This window comes from Salvelinus alpinus, chromosome 1, assembly GCF_045679555.1.
Source record: "Salvelinus alpinus chromosome 1, SLU_Salpinus.1, whole genome shotgun sequence".
Classification (NCBI taxonomy): Eukaryota; Metazoa; Chordata; class Actinopteri; order Salmoniformes; family Salmonidae; genus Salvelinus; species Salvelinus alpinus.
The window spans coordinates 111,947,885-111,961,487 of NC_092086.1; the positions used below are offsets into that span (position 1 = coordinate 111,947,885).

Sequence of the window (13,603 nt, forward strand, 5' to 3'; positions counted from 1 at the left end):
GCAGTATAGTGTTGATGACAGTTCCAGAAGTGAGGCAAGGATACGGTCGGTGCCTGGGAACAGCACTGTCCCTCTTATCACCTCTCCAAAGATGCAGCCCACAGACCACATGTCCACTGCAGCCAGACACAGTCCCATACCAGTCACTCAGCATGTATGACACATGACATACAAACCCAGTGGAGGCTGCTGAGGGGAGGACGGCTCGTAATAATGGCTGGAAGGGAGCAAATGGAATGGCATCAAACCATGTGTTTGATGTATTTGATACCATTCCACCGATTCTGCTTCAGCCATTACCACGAGTCCGTCCTCCCCAATTAAGGTGCCACCAACCTCCTGTGATACTAACTCCATCAACCACACACTGCGCCCAGACATACAACATGACACATACAGTGGGGAGAACAAGTATTTGATACACTGCCGATTTTGCAGGTTTTCCTACTTACAAAGCATGTAGAGGTCTGTAATTTTTATCATAGGTACACTTCAACTGTGAGAGACGGAATCTAAAACAAAAATCCAGAAAATCACATTGTATGATTTTTAAGTAATTAATTTGCATTTTATTGCATGACATAAGTATTTGATACATCAGAAAAGCAGAACTTAATATTTGGTACAGAAACCTTTGTTTGCAATTACAGAGATCATACGTTTCCTCTAGTTCTTGACCAGGTTTGCACACACTGCAGCAGGGATTTTGGCCCACTCCTCCATACAGACCTTCTCCAGATCCTTCAGGTTTCGGGGCTGTCGCTGGGCAATACGGAATTTCAGCTCCCTCCAAAGATTTTCTATTGGATTCAGGTCTGGAGACTGGCTAGACCACTCCAGGAACTTGAGATGCTTCTTACGGAGCCACTCCTTAGTTGCCCTGGCTGTGTGTTTCGGGTCGTTGTCATGCTGGAAGACCCAGCCACGACCCATCTTCAATGCTCTTACTGAGGGAAGGAGGTTGTTGGCCAAGATCTCGCGATACATGGCCCCATCCATCCTCCCCTCAATACGGTGCAGTCGTCCTGTCCCCTTTGCAGAAAAGCAGCCCCAAAGAATGATGTTTCCACCTCCATGCTTCACGTTTGGGATGGGTTCTTGGGGTTGTACTCATCCTTCTTCTTCCTCCAAACACAGCGAGTGGAGTTTAGACCAAAAAGTTATATTTTTGTCTCATCAGACCACATGACCTTCTCCCATTCCTCCTCTGGATCATCCAGATGGTCATTGGCAAACTTCAGACGGGCCTGGACATGCGCTGGCTTGAGCAGGGGGACCTTGCGTGCGCTGCAGGATTTTAATCCATGACGGCGTAGTGTGTTACTAATGGTTTTCTTTGAGACTGTGGTCCCAGCTCTCTTCAGGTCATTGACCAGGTCCTGCCGTGTAGTTCTGGGCTGATCCCTCACCTTCCTCATGATCATTGATGCCCCACGAGGTGATATCTTGCATGGAGCCCCAGACCGAGGGTGATTGACCGTCATCTGAACTTCTTCCATTTTCTAATAATTGCGCCAACAGTTGTTGCCTTCTCACCAAGCTGCTTGCCTATTGTCCTGTAGCCCATCCCAGCCTTGTGCAGGTCTACAATTTTATCCCTGATGTCCTTACACAGCTCTCTGGTCTTGGCCATTGTGGAGAGGTTGGAGTCTGTTTGATTGAGCGTGTGGACAGGTGTCTTTTATACAGGTAACGAGTTCAAACAGGTGCAGTTAATACAGGTAATGAGTGGAGAACAGGAGGGCTTCTTAAAGAAAAACTAACAGGTCTGTGAGAGCCGGAATTCTTACTGGTTGGTAGGTGATCAAATACTTATGTCATGCAATAAAATGCAAATTAATTACTTAAAAATCATACAATGTGATTTTCTGGATTTTTGTTTTAGATTCCGTCTCTCACAGTTGAAGTGTACCTATGATAAAAATTACAGACCTCTACATGCTTTGTAAGTAGGAAAACCTGCAAAATCGGCAGTGTATCAAATACTTGTTCTCCCCACTGTACCTGTTCTAACAGGGCTTTTCTAAAGCAGGGTAAAGCCACTCTCTAGTGGATATGAATAGCTTCGTTCCAAAATGCTATATCCAGTAATTTTTCACATTTGTGTTTTTTCATCAGAAATGAATGCTTATGGTTAGATTCATGTGTGTGTAAAATATTACTTTTCTCAGATTTTTAATGAATAGATTATAGATGTGTGTTAAAATGGTTTTTTTTTGTTGCGAAGTGCTATATTTCCATTGTTTAGCTGGAATGGAATGTTCGTATAGTCCCAGTCGGTATTAGACAGAACGTCGAGGACCTGAATGTTCGTATAGTCCCAGTCGGTATTAGATAGAACGTCGAGGACCTGAATGTTCGTATAGTCCCAGTCGGTATTAGATAGAACGTCGAGGACCTGAATGTTCGTATAGTCCCAGTCGGTATTAGATAGAACGTCGAGGATCTGAATGTTCGTATAGTCCCAGTCGGTATTAGAGAGAACGTCGAGGACCTGAATGTTCGTATAGTCCCAGTCGGTATTAGATAGAACGTCGAGGACCTGAATGTTCGTATAGTCCCAGTCGGTATTAGATAGAACGTCGAGGACCTGAATGTTCGTATAGTCCCAGTCGGTATTAGATAGAACGTCGAGGACCTGGCTGCCTGTGGGGAAAACAACCTGTGGTTACCTAGGTTACCCCATTGGCTCACACCAAAAGTTGTACCTTTGTAACGGTCAACGGTTATGAAAATGGGCATGAGGTAAGCCCTACAATTAAGTGTTTCTAAGTAGTGAGAACGCTAGGGAGCAGGCAATGTTGTAAAGTCATCTTTAGACCTGTCGTACTTTTGTTACGTGTAGTTATGTAATTGACTAAAACAGGCAGACAACAAGAAAATTGTGATTGACAAAGGTCAAGTTTTTGCTCCATGTGAGTGAGTGCTAGCTAGCTACCAACCAGAACATTAAGCTAGCCAAGACCAACAACACAAACAAACGGACTATACAGCTACAAGTAGTGAGTTATAAACAGACTGTACTAAACATGTTAAATGTCTTACCTGTGATTAAATGTTTTCTACACACATATCTACGTGTTGTCTACTAGGACACTGGGTCCCCATGTGTCCCAATCTCCCATGTTGAATATCCTGATCCACAGGGCTCTTCTCACAGGCTCTATTTCCCTGTGTGGGTCAATTGAGAACCGTAGGTCGGGATCTTTGACCTGGTTACATGTACATTGAAAAACACAGCAGCTTTTCGGCATGTTTTGTTATTTCTCTATAACAAAAAACAAATCGACAACGAAGTGGGCTCTTTTACAATGGGGGTCAATAGGAAAGAATGTTTGTTTTGCCCAATTTGTGGCCGTGGTCGAGGGTATTCCTTATTATTAAGTGAATATCAACTCCGGACTATCCTGTGACTGTGATATGTGGTGGTCTCACCTAGTGATCTTAAGATGAATGGACTAACTGTACGTCGCTCTGGATAAAAGCATCTGCAAAATGACTAAAATGTCAAATCGTACTGATACATTTTAATTATTGTTTTTTATATTGATGTCACAAATGCATCATTTTATACAGTTCTTTATTAAAAATGTAGTTTTTTGTCACATTTGACTGTGTAAAACCTAGCAGTACTATTTATTTATCTGAGAGTGAGGTGGATATACTGTAGAGTTTCGAAACAAAACATGATTATTTGTCTCTCTGAAATTAAAAGTGACAGACATCAAACAAATACTTATCTGTCATTGAACAACCCCATGCCATGATTAGGTAGTGAAAAAAACACAGCAATCTCTTTCATAAGTTCTTTAAACAATAAAAGCTAATTTACCAACATTTCTGAAAATGAATATATATCATTTTGGAATGAAACTTTTCATATGTGCTAGCTTGGTAAAAATCCACTGTAAAACCAATTTACAGATTTCACTCTGCTGGCATTTTGATTGGCATTGACTACCTTAAAGTAATGACCACAGTGCCTTTAGAATATATTCTGGATTCTCACAGTGTAAAACAACACGCACCAGGCAGACACACTCGCCACCAGAAATATATCAATTAAGAAAAGCATAAATATTCTGAGTGAGGAATGTCTCATTCTGCGAAAGAGGTACCAGAATAAAGAGGTACCAGAATAAAGAGCTACCAGAATAAAGAGGTACCAGAATAAAGAGGTTGAAAACAGGATGGATCATTTCTTTCTTGGTAAGAACGTACATTAAGCAATTTGTTAATATTACACACAGAACTTTTCAGAGAGGTTAATTCATGTATTAGATGGTGAATTAATAATAAAAGTATGGAAATATTAGAGTTATTATGAAGTCAGCCAAGTTAGTTAGAGTCACTAGACCTACAACAGCCCAGTACCTAACAGAGGAGGACAGGCCAGGTATCAATTCACCTTCAGAGAGAACAGCCCAGTACCTAACAGAGGAGGACAGGTCAGTACCTAACAGAGGAGGACAGGTCAGTACCTAACAGAGGAGGACAGGTCAGTACCTAACAGAGGAGAACAGCCAAGTACCTAACAGAGGAGGACAGGCCAGAACCTAACAGAGGAGAACAGGCCAGTACCTAACGAGGACAGGCCAGTACCTAACAGAGGAGGACAGGCCAGTACCTAACGAGGACAGGCCAGAACCTAACAGAGGAGAACAGGCCAGTACCTAACAGAGGAGAACAGGCCAGTACCTAACAGAGGAGGACAGGCCAGAACCTAACAGATGGGGACAGGCCAGTACCTAACAGAGGAGGACAGGCCAGTACCCAACAGAGGAGAACAGGCCAGTACCTAACAGAGGAGGACAGGCCAGTACCTAACAGAGGAGGACAGGTCAGTACCTAACAGAGGAGGACAGGTCAGTACCTAACGAGGAGGACAGGCCAGTACCTAACAGGCCAGTACCTAACAGATGGGGACAGGACAGTACCTAACAGAGGAGAACAGGTCAGTACCTAACGAGGAGGACAGGCCAGTACCTAACAGAGGAGGACAGGTCAGTACCTAACAGAGGAGGACACGTCAGTACCTAACAGAGGAGAACAGGTCAGTACCTAACAGAAGGTACAGAGGAGAACAGGTCAGTACCTAACAGAGGAGAACAGGTCAGTACCTAACAGAGGAGAACAGGTCAGTACCTAACAGAGGAGAACAGGTCAGTACCTAACAGAGGAGAACAGGTCAGTACCTAACAGAGGAGAACAGGTCAGTACCTAACGAGGAGGACAGGCCAGTACCTAACAGAGGAGGACAGGTCAGTACCTAACAGAGGAGGACACGTCAGTACCTAACAGAGGAGAACAGGTCAGTACCTAACAGAAGGTACAGAGGAGAACAGGTCAGTACCTAACAGAGGAGAACAGGTCAGTACCTAACAGAGGAGAACAGGTCAGTACCTAACAGAGGAGAACAGGTCAGTACCTAACAGAGGAGAACAGGTCAGTACCTAACAGAGGAGAACAGGTCAGTACCTAACAGAGGAGAACAGGTCAGTACCTAACAGAGGAGAACAGGTCAGTACCTAACAGAGGAGGACAGGACAGTACCTAACAGAGGAGAACAGGTCAGTACCTAACAGAGGAGGACAGGACAGTACCTAACAGAGGAGAACAGGCCAGTACCTAACAGAGGATGACAGGACAGTACCTAACAGAGGAGAACAGGTCAGTACCTAACAGAGGAGGACAGGACAGTACCTAACAGAGGAGAACAGGCCAGTACCTAACAGAGGAGGACAGGCCAGTACCTAACAGAGGAGAACAGGTCAGTACCTAACAGATGGGGACAGGACAGTACCTAACAGAGGAGAACAGGTCAGTACCTAACAGAGGAGGACAGGACAGTACCTAACAGAGGAGAACAGGTCAGTACCTAACAGATGGGGACAGGACAGGTATCGATTCACCTTCAGAGAGTCTGAGAAGAATCATCTAAAAATACATGTATAAAGAATTGGGCCGATGGTAGGATTTGATGTATGTACTCTACTTCCTTTATTGTGATACAAATCACTTATTAAATACCTGTTCATCCACATTTTACAGGCACAAATCTTAGACCGGGATTCAAAGAATGGCATATTAAAGCACAGTAACAGACTATTATGGGTAATTTACGCTTGCGCAGCGTTTACCACGAAAGCGATCGCTGCGAATGTTGGGGGAAATAGCCTTTAAAATATGTATTGTCAGCAGCATAGTGCCCTGCGCTATAGCAGATTGGATTGAATGCTGACCTTATTCTTTGATCAAGATCAACTGACATTACGTATATTATCTTAGTAAGTAAGGATACAGTCCCGGCCAGGGAACAGAATTTTGTGACGCACCATTTCTCCCATAATGCACCCCACCGACCATATATCCACTGCAGGTACAGAGACAGAGAGTGAGAGATAAGTCAGAGGTTAGCATTAGAAAAGAAAACCGTAGGCTCTTTCTCAGTTCCTCTTTCCCCGCATCCTTTCTCCTCGCCTCTTTATCAAAACGTATTAGACGTGAAGGTCCCTAAGTCCCTCCCCTCGGAACCCTCCCCTAGGTCCCTCCCCTCGGAACCCTCCCCTCGGAATCCTCCCCTAGGTCCCTCCCCTCGGACCATCCCCTAGGTCCCTCCCCTCGGAATCCTCCCCTAGGTCCCTCCCCTCGGACCATCCCCTAGGTCCCTCCCCTCGGAATCCTCCCCTAGGTCCCTCCCCTCGGAACCCTCCCCTAGGTCCCTCCCCTCGGGAAACCCTCGCCTAGCTCCCTCCCCTCACACCATCCCCTAGGTCCCTCCCCTCGGAATCCTCCCTTAGGTCGCCCTCTCAGAACCCTCCCCTAGGTCCCTCCCCTCGGAACCCTCCCCTAGATCCCTCCCCTCGGGAACCCTCCCCTAGGTCCCTCCCCTCGGAACCCTCCCCTAGGTCCCTCCCCTCTGAACCCTCCCCTAGGTCCCTCCCCTCGGAACCCTCCCCTCGGTATCCTCCCCTCGGAACCCTCCCCTAGGTCCCTCCCCTCGGAACCCTCCCCTCGGTATCCTCCCCTCGGAACCCTCCCCTCGGTCCCTCCCCTCTGAACCCTCCCCTCGGTATCCTCCCCTCGGAACCCTCCCCTCGGTCGGAACCCTCCCCTAGGTCCCTCCCCTCGGAACCCTCCCCTCGGTCCCTCCCCTCGGAACCCTCCCCTCGGTCCCTCCCCTCGGAACCCTCCCCTCGGTATCCTCCCCTCGGAACCCTCCCCTCGGAACCCTCCCCTAGGTCCCTCCCCTCGGAACCCTCCCCTCGGAACCCTCCCCTAGGTCCCTCCCCTCGGAACCCTCCCCTCGGAACCCTCCCCTAGGTCCCTCCCCTCGGAACCCTCCCCTCGGTCACTCCCCTCGGAACCCTCAAGTTCTCCTCCAATGCGTTTTGAGAAGGTGGCAAGGATAGGATACATCAAATATGTGAGAAATCAAGGAAAGAGGAATTGAGGAAGAGATGTTGTTGACAGAGAGCGTGGGAAAGAGGCGGTTGGTTATTCAGACTATAATTAGTCAGAGACGTAGCACGCAGACAAATTACTATTCCATTAATGAAGAGAGAGAGAGAAGAAGCCAGTCTCCTGGGGCTTGGCTGGTGGCAGGAAATACATGGCCTCACCTCCCGGCCTCTCACCCTACAGGCCTCCGTCTAGTAGTGTATTCATGAGCGTAGAGCCAAGGTTACCCACTCACCACTGCTTGTGGTTTATTTAAGCACGTATTTACTCTATGATGTGGAGAGGCTGTCAGAGGCCCCTGCTGTCTACAGACCACTGACTGTAGACTTATTCTAACTTAGGGTCATAAAGAAGACGTTACACTACCACACCTGAGGAGTCCGTGGGTTAGTTAAAGTATTAGAACACATCTTAAACTATTAGAACACATCTTAAACTATTAGAACACATCTTAAAGTATTAGAACACATCTTAAAGTATTAGAACACATCTTAAAGTATTAGAACACATTTTAAACTATTAGAACACATCTTAAAGTATTAGAACACATCTTAAAGTATTAGAACACATCTTAAACTATTAGAACACATCTTAAAGTATTAGAACACATCTTAAAGTATTAGAACACATCTTAAAGTATTAGAACACATCTTAAAGTATTAGAACACATCTTAAAGTATTAGAACACATTTTAAACTATTAGAACACATCTTAAAGTATTAGAACACATCTTAAAGTATTAGAACACATCTTAAAGTATTAGAACACATCCCAGCAGTAGCATGTTACAGTGTCAGAACACCAGAACCCCTTCTAGAACCTGTCTTACCGTTCTCTTTGTACCCCATGCCCAGGATGACCTCTGGGGCTCTGTAGTACCGCGTCACCACGTACGGGGTCATCATGAAGCTGGTGCCTGCAGTCCTAGCCAAGCCAAAGTCCAGGATTTTCAGCGTACAATCAGATTTCACCACTATATTGCTAGGTTTCAGGTCCTTTGGGGAAAGCAACAACAAGACATGAGGGTTACTGAGGTAAAACTTTAATAGGTGGTGCTAGCTACTAGAGTATGTTTAAATGTCCACAGATGGCATATCCCAGCAGGCAGAGGCAGTTGCAATGATGTCATTTCCATCAGCTTTGCCCACTGGGCTATAAGCAGTGTAATGTTCAGCATGATTAAAGTCCTGTTTCATATGTGAAAAAGGACATAGAAATAGAATTACATTCATTTTTCTCCACAATTTTGTGATATCCAATTGGTAGTTACAGTCTTGTCCCATCGCTGCAACTCCCCTATGGACTCGGGAGAGGCGAAGGTTGAGAGCCATCCGTCCTCTGAAACACAACCCAGCCAAGCCACACTGCTTCTTGACACACTGCTCGCTTAACCCGGAAGCCAGCCACACTAATGTGTCGGAGGAAACAACGTACACCTGGCGACCGCGTCAGCGGGCATGTGCCCGGCCCGCCACAGGAGTAGCTAGAGCACAATGGGACAAGGAAATCTCACCCTGCCAAACCCTCTCCTAACCCGGACGACGCTGAGCCAAACCCTCCCCTAACCCAGACGACCCTGGGCCAATTGTGCGCCATGGGTCTACAGGTCGCTGCCGGCTGCGACAGAGCCTGGACTCTAACCAAGATCTCTAGTGCCACAGTTAGCCTTAGACCCCTGCACCATTTGGGAGTCATAGAATTACATTCTATTTATTATATTTCTACAACTGAGGTCATCTCACCCTGTGAATGATGCCCGCGGAGTGCAGGTGTTTGATGCCACACACATACACAGACACACACACACACAGAGAGAGGCCATCTCACTCTGTGAATGATGCCCGCGGAGTGCACGTGTTTGATGCCACACACACACACGCACACACACACACACACACACACACACACACACACACACACACACACACACACACACACACACACACACACACACACACACACACACACACACACACACACACACACACACACACACACACACACACACACACACGCCATCTCACCCTGTGAATGATGCCAGCGGAGTGCAGGTGTTTGATTCCACACAGCATCTGGTAGAGCAGGTAAGACATTCTCTCATGGTCCAGCTCCATCTGGATCACCTGGCACAGGTTGGCATCCATCAGCTCCATACACAGGTACCTGACAGAGTGACACTGTTAGTAAGAAGAGACGTGGGGTACCGTGGTGATGGATCTACTTCGGGCCAGACAGATCTAAAAGTTAGAGCTCCAAAACAGATAGACATGTTTTCACAACTAGTAGTAATCACCCTGAGTCGGCATCTGAATATGGCGGGAAAGTAGTGAAATAATATCCAGAATGAAGAAGAAGAAATAGGCCTACATGACCTGAAGTGAGATCCTTTAAACACAAGAGGCTCTAGTTTAATCTATCATTCTGCCTCTCACTCCTTTCTCTTCTACTCCTCTCTGTCCTCCGTCTCATCTCTTCTCAACACAATGGACACCACTGTGCAGTGCCAGAGCATCAATGGGATTCTACATAGTCTTTGTATTAAGGCCGGGGCTGCGAATACAGAGTTCCCTTCTGGAAACCTTTTTCTCAAAGATAAGCATCTGAATCCCTTTCCTGCACACGCGTGTCTTTACTCAGCCTCTTATTTAATTGACCCTTTATTTAACTAGACAAGTCAGTTAAGAACAAATTCTTCTTTACAATGATGGCCTACTTCCCCCCCCGGCCAAACCCTCCCCTAACTCAGACGACACTGGGCCAATTGTGCCCCACCCTATGGGTGGTCCCGATCGAGGCCAGTTGTGACACAGCCTGGGAACGAACCAGGATCTGTCGTGATGCCTCTAGCACTGCAATGCGGTGCCTTAGACCGCTGCGCCACTCGGGAGACCCTTCTGAACCATGATGATGTAGCCTGTGTCTCAGCCTCATATTTCTGAACAGCTGAAATAAAAAACATTCAAGGCCATTATGAAGGCCAGTACCTTCTCTGTCTTGTCGTAATGGATATTGCAGTGGCACAAGCAGAATGCAGTCCCTACACGTTGCATTGGAGCAAAAAAACAATCATATTTTTTTTGTGATGATGACGGCTAATCTTTATAGTTGCTGCCATATCCTAGCCAGAGTTGCTGAAAAAATAACACTACTACTTTGACTGTCTGCCTCCTGCTTAGCCAATGTTTGCAATGATAATTAAAAAAACACCATTAAATCGCTAATTAGGCTACGTTGCGTGTCTGTGTCTTGCTTGCGTCTGATATGCTGCCGAGATACTAGCGTGTAACTCCTCATTGAGTTTTGCATTGGGAGTTTGTACGAACATGTTGATCAGTTCTTCTGTGTACAACAGGAAGTTTTGTAGGCTACACCAGACAATGGCGTTCATCGCTGATCAAGGAGGGGGCAGCAGCTACATAAAAAAAAAATCTGACACACGAGCACAAACAACCGTATATTTAGACACGAAAAATCCGGTTTCCGGAGAATCCAGAACCGCAGCCACTCCGTTGATTCATGGCCGTCATCGTGTTCGTTACCATCTATTCATCTCATCTCAATGTCCTGATGTAACCAGTGTGAAATGGCTAGCTAGTTAGCGGTGCGCGCTTGTAGCGTTTCAAACGGTGACGTCACTCGCTCGGAGACCTTGAAGTAGTTGTTTCCCTTCCTCTGATCTCCAAGCTTTTGTGATGCGATAGGTAACGATGTTTCTTGGGAGGCAGTTGTTGATGTGTTCAATTTTGTTGTTAAATCAGACTAATACGTCACATTAAAAGTCCGATTAAATGAAAATACGGTTTTCCCTGCATGCTCTCTGAGTGATCTCACAATTGTTCATTTTTCCTCTGAAAGTTTATTGGTACTTACACATCCTGGAAGTCTTCTAATGATTTCTGTGGTGTGAAAACATTTAATAAACTGATGATCTGAAAGAGATGGATAGAAACAAAACATTTAATAAACTGATGATCTGAAAGAGAGGGACAAACTGGGGCAACATTCAGTCTCAGGTTAATGTTCCAGTCTATGTACAGTAAGTAAGCTACAACATTAACAGCTATTTACATTACATATTTTTTTTAATAGCTCCATAATGATGCAGCACCACACTGCAGTGACTGGGAGGTTAAAGTAAAAAGGGCATTTCTATGGACAAAGGCAAAATAAAAAACAAAGGCAAAAATCCTGACTGGTTGCATCACTTCCTGGTATGGAAATTGCTCGGCCTCCCACCGCAACAGGGCACTACAAAGGGTAGTGCGTACGGCCCCAGTACATCATTGGGGCTAAGCTGCCTGCCATCCAGGACCTCTACACTAGGCGGTGTCAGAGGAAGGCCCTAAAAAATTGTCAAAGACCCCAGCCACCCCAGTCATAGACTGTTCTCTCTACTACCGCATGGCAAGCGGTACCGGAGTGCCAAGTCTAGGACAAAAAGGCTTCTCAACAGTTTTTACCCCCAAGCCATAAGACTCCTGAACAGGTAATCAAATGGCTACCTGGACTATTTGCATTGTGTGCCCCCCCCTTCCCCCCCCAACCCCTCTTTTACGCTGCTGCTACTCTCTGTTTATCATATATGCATAGTCACTTTAACTATACATTCATGTACATACTACCTCAATAGGCCCGACCAACCAGTGCCCCCGCACATTGGCTAACCGGGCTATCTGCATTGTGTCCCGCCAACCCCTCGTTTACGGTACTGCTACTCTCTGTTCATCATATATGCATAGTCACTTTAACCATATCTACATGTACATACTACCTCAATAAGCCTGAGTAACCGGTGCCTGTATATAGCCTCGCTACCTTAATAGCCTCGCTACTGTATATAGCCTCGCTACTGTATATAGCCTCGCTACTGTTATAGCCTCGCTACTGTAAATAGCCTCTCTACTGTATATAGCCTCGCTACTGTAAATAGCCTCGCTACTGTAAATAGCCTCGCTACTGTATATAGCCTCGCTACTGTTATAGCCTCGCTACTGTAAATAGCCTCGCTACTGTTATTTTTCACTGTCTTTTTACTGTTGTTTTATTTCTTTACTTAGCCATTGTTCACCTAATACTTTTTTTGCACTATTGGTTAGAGCCTGTAAGTAAGCATTTCACTGTAAGGTCTACTACACCTGTTGTATTCGGCGCATGTAACAAATAAACTTTGATTTGATTTGAATAATACAACCACACACACACACACAGACACAATCAAGCACGCACGCACGCGCACACACACACACACATCTTGTCATTTGCTTAAACGAGACATAACATTGTAACTCACGTTTTTGTGATTGACACATTTCATGAGCACCAGTTCCCTGTATGCCCTCTTGGCATGGGTCTGGTTCTGAAAGGGTCTGCTGAGCTTCTTGATGGCCACGTTCCTGTCGAGGACCGCATCGTACCCGGCACTGCAGAGGGCACAGCAGAAAACAGAGAATTAGAACTATGTCATTGTACCAGTCAAATTGCCATGCTCCAAGGGGCTTTGTTTGTTCTACAGTAGCTATTTGTTCTATTTGTATGTGAGAAAACAGGTAATCTCCAGTGAGAAAACAGGTCATCTACAGTAAGAAAACAAGTCATCTACAGTAAGAAAACAGGTCATTTACAGTGAGAAAACAGGTAATCTACAGTGAGAAAACAGGTCATCTACAGTAAGAAAACAAGTCATCTACAGTAAGAAAACAGGTCATTTACAGTGAGAAAACAGGTAATCTACAGTGAGAAAACAGGTAATCTACAGTGAGAAAACAGGTAATCTACAGTGAGAAAACAGGTCATCTACAGTAAGAAAACAGGTCATCTACAGTAAGAAAACAGGTAATCTACAGTGAGAAAACAGGTAATCTACAGTGAGAAAACAGGTAATCTACAGTGAGAAAACAGGTCATCTACAGTGAGAAAACAGGTCATCTACAGTAAGAAAACAGGTCATCTACAGTGAGAAAACAGGTAAAAAACTGGTAATCTACAGTGAGAAAACAGGTCATTTACAGTAAGAAAACAGGTCATCTACAGTAAGAAAACAGGTCATCTACAGTGAGAAAACAGGTCATCTACAGTGAGAAAACAGGTAATCTACAGTAAGAAAACAGGTAATCTACAGTGAGAAAACAGGTCATCTACAGTA

At 45.4% G+C, this 13,603-nt stretch overlaps 1 protein-coding gene across 10 annotated transcripts in view; it reads right to left on the reverse strand.

Moving 5' to 3' along the window:
* Window positions 1-13,603, reverse strand: part of mapk10 (mitogen-activated protein kinase 10) — a 108,640-nt gene that overhangs the window by 37,610 nt on the left and 57,427 nt on the right. For 8 of the 10 annotated variants that reach the window (XM_071341651.1, XM_071341642.1, XM_071341615.1 and 5 more), the window contains 5 exons: window positions 12,752-12,881; window positions 11,332-11,390; window positions 9,486-9,624; window positions 8,291-8,456; window positions 6,302-6,373 (listed from right to left, as the gene is read on the reverse strand). In XM_071341651.1, coding sequence (XP_071197752.1) covers window positions 6,302-6,373; window positions 8,291-8,456; window positions 9,486-9,624; window positions 11,332-11,390; window positions 12,752-12,881 — 566 coding nt within the window. Of the gene's footprint in view, window positions 1-44; window positions 117-6,301; window positions 6,374-8,290; window positions 8,457-9,485; window positions 9,625-11,331; window positions 11,391-12,751; window positions 12,882-13,603 lie in introns of all 10 variants that reach the window. The other 2 variants (XM_071341624.1, XM_071341608.1) reach the window with 1 other exon arrangement.